Source organism: Lolium rigidum, chromosome 7 (assembly GCF_022539505.1).
Source record: "Lolium rigidum isolate FL_2022 chromosome 7, APGP_CSIRO_Lrig_0.1, whole genome shotgun sequence".
NCBI classification, from domain to species: Eukaryota; Viridiplantae; Streptophyta; class Magnoliopsida; order Poales; family Poaceae; genus Lolium; species Lolium rigidum.
In genome coordinates, this window is record NC_061514.1 from 98,807,911 (window position 1) to 98,819,273 (window position 11,363).

At 44.1% G+C, this 11,363-nt stretch overlaps 1 protein-coding gene across 1 annotated transcript; it reads left to right on the forward strand.

The window, feature by feature from the left end:
- Nucleotides 1–5,984: 5,984 nt before the first annotated feature.
- LOC124674460 (UDP-rhamnose/UDP-galactose transporter 6-like) lies at nucleotides 5,985–10,577 on the forward strand. Its single transcript, XM_047210503.1, has 6 exons — nucleotides 5,985–6,107; nucleotides 7,349–7,545; nucleotides 8,128–8,312; nucleotides 8,395–8,595; nucleotides 9,349–9,510; nucleotides 9,982–10,577. The coding sequence occupies exons 2-6, from the start codon at nucleotides 7,416–7,418 to the stop codon at nucleotides 10,291–10,293; spliced, it is 990 nt and encodes a 329-aa protein (XP_047066459.1). The 5' UTR covers nucleotides 5,985–6,107; nucleotides 7,349–7,415; the 3' UTR covers nucleotides 10,294–10,577.
- Nucleotides 10,578–11,363: the final 786 nt, after the last annotated feature.

The following is an 11,363-nucleotide window of genomic DNA, read 5'->3' on the forward strand; positions in this document are numbered from 1 at the left end:
AAAGCATCCTTGCATTTAGTCCATGAATCAATACTATTCTTAGGCAGAGATAGCAACCAATCTTTAGCTCTTCCTCTTAATGAGAAAGGAAACAATTTTAGTTTTATAATGTCACCATCTACATCTTTATACTTTTGCATTTCACATAGTTCAACAAAATTATTGAGATGGGCAGCAGCATCATCAGAACTAACACCAGAAAATTGCTCTCGCATAACAAGATTAAGTAAAGCAGGTTTAATTTCAAAGAATTCTGCTCGTAGTAGCGGAGTGGAGCAATAGGTGTGCATAAGAAATCATTATTATTTGTGCTAGTGAAGTCACACAACTTAGTATTTTCAGGGGTAGCCATTTTAGCAGTAGTAAATAAAGCAAACTAGATAAAGTAAATGCAAGTATACTAATTTTTTTGTGTTTTTGATATAGCAAACAAGACAGTAAATAAAGTAAAGCTAGCAACTAATTTTTTTGTGTTTTGATATAATGCAGCAAACAAAGTAGTAAATAAAATAAAGCAAGACAAAAACAAAGTAAAGAGATTGAGAAGTGGAGACTACACTTGCAGCGTGTCTTGATCTCCCCGGCAACGGCGCCAGAAAATATGCTTGATGGCGTGTATTTCACACGTTCGTTGGGCAACCCCAAGAGGAAGGTATGATGCGCACAGTGATACGTCTCCAACGTATCGATAATTTCTTGTGTTCCATGCCACATTATTGATGTTATCTACATGTTTTATGCACACTTTATGTCATATTCGTGCATTTTACGGAACTAACCTATTAACAAGATGCCGAAGTGCCGGTTCTGTTGTCTACTGTTTTTGGTTTCAGAAATCCTAGTAACGAAATATTCTCGGAATCGGACGAAATCAACGCCAAAGATCTTAGAATCCCCGGAAGCATCCGGAACACACGAGAGGGACCGGAGGGGGGCACGGAGCCCACCACACCATACCACGGCGCGGCCTAGGGGGCCCGCGCCCCCTAGGGTTTGGCCAGCCCTTCGACCCTCTGGCGCCGCCTCTCCGCCTATATAAAGCCCCTGGATCAGAAAACCCTTACGCGTTCGACGAAACCCACGAAAACCTTCCAGAGCCGCCGCCATCGCGAAGCCAAGATCTGGGGGACAGGAGTCTCTGTTCGGCACCCTGCCGGAGCGGGGAAGTGCCCCGGAAGGCTTCTCCATCGACACCGCTTGCCATCTCCACCGCCATCTTCATCACCGCTGCTTTGCTCCCATGAGGAGGAGTAGTTCTCCATCGAGGCTCGGGGCATGTACCGGTAGCTATGTGGTTCATCTCTCTCCTATGTGTTTCAATACAATAATCTCATGAGCTGCCTTACATGATTGAGATTCATATGATGATGCTTGTAATCTAGATGTCATTATGCTAGTCAAGTGAGTTTTACTTATGTGATCTCCGGAGACTCCTAGTCCCACGTGTGTAAAGGTGACGAGTGTGTGCACCGTGTGGGTCTCTTAGGCCATATTTCACAGAATACTTACTCAATGTTGAATGGCATAGTGAGGTGCTTATTTATATCTCTTTAAGATTGCAACATGTTTTGTATCACAATTTATCTATGTGCTACTCTAGTGATTTGTTATTAAAGTAGTTTAATCCTCCTGCATGTGTGCAAAGGTGACAGTGCGTGCACCGTGTTAGTACTTGGTTTATGCTATGATCATGATCTCTTGTAGATTGCGAAGTTAACTATTGCTATGATAATATTGATGTGATCTATTCCTCCTACATATGCATGAAGGTGACAATGTGCATGCTATGCTAGTACTTGGTTTAGTCTATTGATCTATCTTACACTAAAGGTTACTAAAATATGAGCATTATTGTGGAGCTTGTTAACTTCCGGCATTGAGGGTTCGTGTAATCCTACGCAATGTGTTCATCATCCAACAAAAGTGTAGAGTATGCATTTATACTGTTGCGTTATGTGATCAATGTTGAGAGTGTCCACTAGTGAAAGTCTAATCCCTAGGCCTTGTTCCTAAATACTGCTGAGTTACTACGCTTGTTACTTGTTTTCTTCGCGTTACTACTTGCTACATTACTACCGCTTGTTTCTTCGTCCTGGGCAAAGCACTTTTCGGTGTCGTTGCCGTTGCTACTACTTATTCATACCACTGTATTTCACTATCTCTTCGCCGAACTAGTGCACCTATTAGGTGTGTTGGGGACACAAGAGACTTCTTGCTTTGTGGTTGCAGGGGTTGCATGAGAGGGATATCTTTGACCTCTTCCTCCCTGAGTTCGATAAACCTTGGGTATCCACTTAAGGGAAACTTGCTGCTGTTCTACAAACCTCTGCTCTTGGAGGCCCAACACTGTCTACAAGAATAGAAGCTCCCGTAGACATCACACAGCAGCAAGTTTTCCCTCAGAAAGAAACCAAGGTTTATCGAACCAGGAGGAGCCAAGAAGCACGTTGAAGGTTGATGGCGGCGGGATGTAGTGCGGCGCAACACCAGGGATTCCGGCGCCAACGTGGAACCTGCACAACACAACCAAAGTACTTTGCCCCAACGAAACGAGTGAGGTTGTCAATCTCACCGAAGCTTGCTGTAACAAAGGATTAACCGAATTGTGTGGAAGATGATTGTTTGCAGAGAAAACGGTGAAAACAAGTATTGCGACAGATTTGTATTTCAAGTATTAAAAGAATGGACCGGGGTCCATAGTTCACTAGAGGTGTCTCTCCCATAAGATAAAAGCATGTTGGGTGAACAAATTACGGTCGGGCAATTGACAAATAGAGAGGGCATAACAATGCACATACATGTCATGATAAGTATAGTGAGATTTAATTGGGCATTACGACAAAGTACATAGACCGCCATCCAAGCGCATCTATGCCTAAAAAGTCCACCTTCGGGTTATCGTCCGAACCCCTTCCAGGTATTAAGTTGCAAAGCAACGAGACAATTGCATTAAGTATGGTGCGTAATGTAATCAATAACTACATCCTCGGACATAGCATCAATGTTTTATCCCTAGTGGCAACAACACAACACAACCTTAGAACTTTCTCATCACTGTCCCAGTGTCAATGCGAGGCATGAACCCACTATCGAGCATAAATACTCCCTCTTGGAGTTACTAGCATCAACTTGGCCGAGCCTCTACTAATAACGGAGAGCATGCAAGATCATAAACAACACATATGCAATAACTTGATAATTAACATAACATGGTATTCTCTATCCATCGGATCCCGACAAACACAACATAGAGTATTACGGATAGATGATCTTGATCATGTTAGGCAGCTCACAAGATCCAACAATGAAGCACAATGAGGAGAAGACAACCATCTAGCTACTTGCTATGGACCCATAGTCCGGGGGTGAAATACTCACTCATCACTCCGGGAGGCGACCATGGCGGTGTAGAGTCCTCACGGAGATGAATCCCCTCTCCGGCGAGGGTGCCGGAGGAGATCTCCGAAATCCCCGAGATGGGATTGGCGGCGGCGGCGTCTGCGGAAGGTTTTCCGTATCGTGGTTTTCCGCCTCGGGGGTTTCGCGACGGAGGCTTTAAGTAGGCGGAAGGGCGAGTCGGAGGGCGGACGAGGGGCCCACACCACGGGCGGCGCGGCCCCCCTTGGCCGCGCCGCCTTGTGGTTTGGCCACCTCGTGGCCCCACTTCGTATGCTCTTCGGTCTTCTGGAAGGTTCGTGGCAAAATAGGCCCCCGGGTCTTGATTTCGTCCAATTCCGAGAATATTTCGTTACTAGGATTTCGAAACCAAAAACGACAGAAAACAAGAACGGCACTTCGGCATCTTGTTAATAGGTTAGTTCCAGAAAATGCACGAATATGACATAAAGTGTGCATAAAACATGTAGGTATCATCAATAATATGGCATAGAACATAAGAAATTATCGATACGTCGGAGACGTATCACAGACCCAGCCTTCAATGTCGGAGCCTGTTGATGTCTCACTTCCGCTGCTGGGAGTGCGAATCGATGCCAAGATGATTGAAGCCATCGTCTACAACCGCGCTGCAAAGCCGCCGATCCAGCCCTCCGCAGATCCGTCGCTGATGAAGTACACCAAGACAGCGGCGGTTCCGACACTGGTCATCGATGCCACGAACATTGAAGCCATCGCCGATAACATCGCTTCAACGGCGGATGGCGCTGATGACCACCCCTCAGCCGCCCGTCGTCCCGGCCTTTCTTGCCCATCGCTGCGCGGCCGTGTTCGACGCCGCAAATTGGGATAAATTATGATAAATTTGTATTTTTCAATTTCCAATTGGGATAAAATTGTTCGAACTACTACCTCCGTCTCAAAAAAGCTTCTCCACGTTCTTGATGTGTCCATGTACATCCGTATGTATGATTTGAATTCTATCCCAACTTGATTGGGAAGATATTGATATGTATTTGATCCGGAGGCTGGTACATGCTTTCACTTTTGGGATCCCTTCACTTTTATAAAATGTTCATGCATGCTAAAATTATCGTGCGCATTACTTAGCACAAGTAGGAAATTGTACGCCAAAATACGAGTGCTTAGAGCCACAACAAATACGAGTGGTTAGAGCCATCTACTGAATAACAATTCTATACTAAATCGTCTACCGAACCACATAAGCGCTAGGACAGGGATGACACCTAATAAAACCGCACGAGATGAATCGCTTTTCTCCTCTCCCATCACTTTAAGTTCATGTTCTAGATTTTCTACCACTTGATCAAATACGGTAAGATCTTGTCTCAACTCTCAACTTCTCCTTGCGAATAAGCTCTGAATTCTTCTTTTTTCCTCCACAATACGCTTCAGCTCGAATATCATCGAGGTTTTACGGGCCAATTCATCACCTAAATTGGCCACCTTCTCCTCCAAATCCATCCTTCGGCTACACCACCGAGTTGATTCATCTTGGTATGCAATGTACCATGGATCATCGGCTTGCTTAGCTAATCTGTAACAATAATGGAAAAAAGAACAACTGAAATCACTCCAACAGGCCATGGCGGAACTTTCAACGGTAGTACAGAGAGCTGAAGCTAGATACCTGCACTTCCGACGAGGTAGGAGAAATAGAACGTGGCCACGACATGATCGAATCTCCACCCTCGCTGGTGTACCCGCTACGACCAGACATTGAGGACTATTTCGTACCTGCAAACTCCAATAAATTACGGGAACCGAATCGATTAGGGGGCGGGGGAGGCAGAAGCGGAGGTCTTACCAAGCTATACTACCAATTGGTGCGCGGAACAAATCCCGGTCGTCGTGGGCGGTGGATGCGCTTGCGGCGGACTTTCTCGCGGTGGGTACAATGTGTGCGGACGAAACAAGTGCTCTGGAGCCGTGGTTGACGTGCGGCGCCGCGGTCCGTCCGACGCCGCCGGGGGACGGGCCGGCGGCGCGATGAGGCCGCGGTGATGGTCGCTCCGTCCGACGGTGGGAGACGAGCAGCGCAGCGGTTCTCCGGTCTAGCTTAAGAATAATTAATTAGCGAACTTGTTGCTTCTCTCTATGATATTCTCTAAAGACATATATCGGAAGCGACAATATGTGTCTTTTCTCGAAAAATAGACGACCCCACTGGTCATTGGTCGCGGAGGCCCCACAGAGCGGCAATATATGTCTTTTCCTGAAAAATATACGACCCCACTGGTTACTGGCTGCGGAGGCTCCACAGAGCGGCAATATATGATTTTCTCGGAATTGACAGGAAATCTGACAGTAGGGCCCACTGGTCAAAGCTGAGATAGCAACAGTATGCAATAACTTGCTGATGTGGACTGTGTCCCATGTGTCAGCTCAATTAAAAATTCTTAAAAAACAAAAAGAAAGTGGAAGGTCGTCCCCTTCCATTCCCAATCCAACCGGCAACCACTACGAACCCCTCACCATCCACGCTCGCCGTCGAGCACCGCCGTGGCGACCCAGCCCACTCAGCACAGAGCCCGCCCCGTCGCCTCGCGCCTCGCCGCCCTCCCCAACGCTGAAGCCGCCCTCCCCAACGCTGAAGCCGCAACGGAGCTGGAACCGAAGACCTAGCCCCCGGGAAGATCAAGATCTCCAGCAGCTCGCCCTTCCAAGCCCCCGACGCCGGCAGCTACAAGGTAAGATCCTCATTCTTATCCTCCCTTTACCCTCTTCTTGTTCTTGCAATCTATACGATATTGAGCTGTTGGTTGGATCTGATCTCGAGGTGGTGGACGCCGGTGCCATGTATTTGGGGGAACTAGGTTTTATTTGTCTCATCTTATCTGTACCTGTGCTAGTGCTCGTGTGGTGCCATACCAATTTCGTATCTTCTATTATGCCTAATTAACATATTATTGAGTGAAATCATGTCATTTACCTCTAAGCCTTGGTTGCTGTTGTTGCTGTGATCACAGCAAAATGAAAAGATGTGTGGTTAACCACAATCTTGTGAATAAAAGATGTCCAATTTGCAATCATTAGATTAGTAGCAAGTTGTAATGCCTATTCTTGAAGTTAAAGCAAATTATCTCAGAATGCCGATGATGTACAGAAAAATCACGCAGACACGTTAAGGCGAGCTTTCAGTCTTCCACCATCCAGTAATCGCAGTTGGAGATAGATATTACCGATGAAGTAAATATATATGGACCAAGACAGAGCTCAAACTAAACAACTGTGATCAGCCTGTTCAGAGCTGCGTATCAGTCATGGTCTATTGATTCAAGCCGCCACAACACCAACTCTGGTAGTGTATTGTTAGGCAAGGCAGCCGCTTCAGAAAATCAGTCTGTTCCTATTGCTTGGACGGTCAAACAGGTTTGAGGCCAAATAATCACATCTCCTATCGTGGGGAGGACATCTAGATGTGGTGCTGAGTGTGCACCGACAGGAATTTCTTTTGTGGAGGGTAGTTTGGGTTTAAGACTGTAAGCAATGATAACTGAATTACAAAAAAAAACCGTATATATACCTCAAAAAAGATGTCCACAGCTAAATTTTACACGGGGTAACACACATGGGAGAAATCGAACTCTAGCAGACGGAACAATCGCCGCGATTCTCAGGCGGCAGTGTTACCCCAGATCTCAGGAATGACAAATAAACAATAGAAAGCAAAGCCCCATACAAACGCTCGAGATTAGTGAGCATGTAGGGTAACGCTCGAGATCTGTGATTACTGGATGGTGAAAGACTGAAAGCTCGCCTTAGTGTGTATGCGCAATTCTCTTGTACATCATCGCCATTCCGAGATGATTTGCTTCAACTTCAAGAATAGGCATTACAACTTGGCTACTAATCTAATGATGTCTGGTAGTACTACCTATCTTTGCTGGTATTAACTGTCGTACTTATGGCAGCTACTTTCTCATGTTAGGTGCACAGCTGAAGGCAGGCGATTTCGTACATCGAAACTAGCATTGGACCCTACATGATAAGCAAACATGGCGCCAGGAAGCAAGGCGGAGCAAAAGGCAGCGTTAGATGCTGGGGCATGGATGTTCAATGTTGTCACTTCGGTTGGCATAATCATGGTCAACAAGGCCTTGATGGCTACACACGGGTTTAGCTTTGGTAAGAATAGGATGCCAAACCTTGTTATGTTTATATGCCAAACTGTCCAGCTGTGCTCCCTACCAACTATATAATGGCTGAGTGAACTTTGCCTTTTTCCTCTGCTGCTTTCCACTGTATCACACTGATCAAACTAGGACAGCATGCTTATATCCTTGTCTAAATTTTGTTGACATGTAAATCTATTTTTGTCAATGGAAGCTATTATGGCATTTATCATTGGAACATTGAACTGGTTGAACTTAAAAATCTGCAAGCATGGACCCCATGGAACATTACTGGCTGAACTTAGGTTGGGTTCCATATATCCTTATCTGAATTTGTATGGACTTTAATTCTGTGAAATATTGTGAAGTTTACCGAGGAACACTGAACTGGTTGAACTTGCAATTTTACAAACTGAGAAGCGACAAATTTCCAATATGTGTACGATGTGTTTCAGATTATAACAGTCACAGGAATTATATTAGAACTTCTTATCTGGGCGCTGATGACCAGAAGTTCATAAATGGATATGTTTATTGTATTGATGATTTTTTTTGTTGCCACTAATATTGTGTACTATTGTTTTTGTTGGTACAGCTACAACATTGACTGGGCTGCATTTTGCAACAACCACTTTGATGACATTGGTGATGAAATGGTTAGGATACGTTCAGCCATCTCATTTACCTCTGTCAGAATTAGTAAAGTTTGTCTTCTTCGCGAACCTATCAATTGTTGGGATGAATGTTAGTTTGATGTGGAATTCTGTTGGCTTCTATCAGGTAAAAACTGCAACTCCTGTTTTGTTCAATTTATAAATGTAGTTTATATACTAATTTTTCTTTCACCATTTTATGTCTTCAGATTGCGAAGCTATCTATAATTCCACTTCTATGCATTATGGAGGTCCTGTTTGAGAATTTCCGTTACTCGAGGGATACAAAGCTTAGCATAGTGGTTGTCCTTGTAGGTGTGGGAGTGTGTACAGTTTCTGATGTCAGTGTAAATGCGCAAGGATTGGTAGCTGCCGTAATAGCAGTTTGTGGCACTGCATTGCAACAGCATGTAAGTATTGAGAATGTCACTGAATTTATTTTATTTGCTGCTGTACATTATATGCTATTTTGTTGGTGGGCATCAACTTATAGCATATCAATATCTACCGCTTGTTTTATTTCTGCTTATAGTTCAGTCTCTGTAGACTGCAACCTTTGTTCATTAAGGTCATTACAAAAAGATGACTACATTAGCTGATGCCTTAGCTGCTATTCCTGGTTATTTCTGCTTATAGTTCAGTCTCTGTAGACTGCAACCTTTGTTCATTAAGGTCATTACAAAAAGATGACTACATTAGCTGATGCCTTAGCTGCTATTCCTGGTTATAATAAATACAAGATACTAGACTGGGCATGTATGAAAGCTTTCATTTGAAGGCCTAGGTTACTGTATATGTTTCATTATCTTATTTAGCTTAGCTGGGGTCTTTGATGGCTCTCTGATATCTCTTTTATAGCATTTTCTTTTACTCTATGTTCTAAGGGAACATATACAGAAAATTTGCCCAATTAATGCCTAAAAATAGTACTTCCTCAGTTCCTTAATATAAGATGTTTCGGCAGTTCAAATTGAACTGCTAAAACCTCTTATAATTGGGAACGGAGGGACTAATTAGCTAGTAAATAGTAAGGTTCTATTCATTTGTCGCTTATTTATTTGTGACCGCAGAAGGTTTGTCCTAGACTCAGTTTATTTTTTGCATGTTTTCAGAACTTATCTTTCTTGTGTAATAAATTATTGTTCTCATCCTTTATTCTGCAGTATGTCAATTACCTTCAACGGAAGTACTCGCTCAACTCACTCAAACTTTTGGGTCATACTGCACCAGCTCAAGCAGCTTCCCTGTTGATATTAGGCCCATTTGTTGACTTCTGGCTGACCGGGAATAGAATCGACACTTTTCACTACACCAGCATAGTGACGGTATGTAACAAACTGAAGAATATATATATGGCATAGTGATGCTTGCCAACATTCCATCAGTATATGATGGTGCAGTAGTTAGAAAGTACATCATATATTATATAAATGAGAAAAAAAAATACTGTAGCTCAATTGTTGTTGCATTCATTTGCTTCTAAAATTGGAATATGGCACAATTCTGAATCTCTACCTTTGGCACCCATAAAACACAGGTAGTTGATTTCATGATTAAGGTTGTGTAATGATTGAAGGATCTAGTTGTCCGCAAAGTTAGATAGTAATTTATATAAATATACACAATTCATATAAAAAAACGTCTGTATTAGCTGTGTTATACTTTGAGCCTTTGAAGACATGGATGACTGATGTTCTTTGCTTTGTATCGATTCTTCTACACATGGTTTGCTTTTGGACATCACAGTTTTCGTGTTGACTGACACTGACTCTCCTTTTCCTCCACTCGCCTTTCAGTTCTTCATTGTGCTGTCATGCGTGATTGCAGTCGGAACCAATCTAAGCCAGTTCATATGCATTGGGAGATTCACGGCAGTCACGTTCCAAGTGATCGGCCACATGAAGACTATTCTCGTGCTAACCCTGGGGTTCCTGTTCTTTGGGAAAGAAGGCTTGAATTTCCACGTTGCGGTTGGGATGGTCCTTGCTGTGGTTGGGATGATATGGTACAGCAGCGCATCTTCGAAACCTGGAGGCAAGGAGCGGCAGGGTGTACCCAGCGAGAAGGCACCGAAGTCGCCGCAGTCGGAACTGGATGATAAAGTATGAGCTGGAAGCCTCTGAAGTTCTTATCACCGATTATTTATATGGCTCCCGTCTTATATCGAATTAAATTAAAAGGATCATGAGATTTTTCCTCCTTGTACACGGTTCCTTCGAGGAATGTTTCTACAGAGTTGTTAGAAATGTAGGCCACAGAAGAAAGAGAGTTCACGAAATTTCTCAGGAAATACTCTACATAGGTTACGTGGGCAGGCCTTTTCAGTTAAGACTAGGTAATTTCATGACTGTTGTTCCTCGACAATCGTAATATACACGTTTACACCTTGTCAGCCACAGTCATTAGATGCGAGCATTGTGCTCTGTCAACTGGTATCTGAAATCGAACAAGCTGTAAAGTGTAAACTGCTACTGTTTGTTGCCTCCTCTTCTGGCAAGTGGCAGTTCCTCTAATACTTGGTGAGACTATTTTAGAATCTTCGGCTCCATTCAATGGAGCTGAAATTGTGTAGGTGTGCGAGCATCTGCATCTCCACTCGGTCACCACATATGGCTTCCCGCGCATGCCTTTTTTGCCCTAAATTTTTATTGTATATGACATTTTTGAACTAGCCGTACTCTTGTCTAGCCCTACAATACGTGTCTTCAAAGTCGTCGTACAAACGCACGAAATTTGGTCCGATGGATACGAGAAATAAAATTGTGAGACCCTTTCTCTCCATTTTCGATGGTGCCGGATTTAGAGGCAAAATTTCGAAACAGTTTTGCCAAGCACCAAGGGATCTGAGGTGTTCGTATCTTCCTTCCGCGCGTCCACGGGACAGTGAGCACGAGTCGTCGCTGCCGACCGCTGAGCACTGTCAGGGCCCGACCACCGCTCCAGCTGCGCTCTGACGCCATTTCAGGCGGGAATTGTGACGCAATATACTGCAATGCAATGGATACCAAGAACAAATCAATCAAACCGACAAAACGCGGCGACTTGGAGCGTCTCCTTGTAGGGAAAACAAATCAAAGAACCATCACGCCCCACCCGCGCCAACTACTGTCAGTGTCAACATGGCAATTCTTTACATTAGTCCCTCGAGCTAGCATATCTCGAATGACGTGTAGGCCAT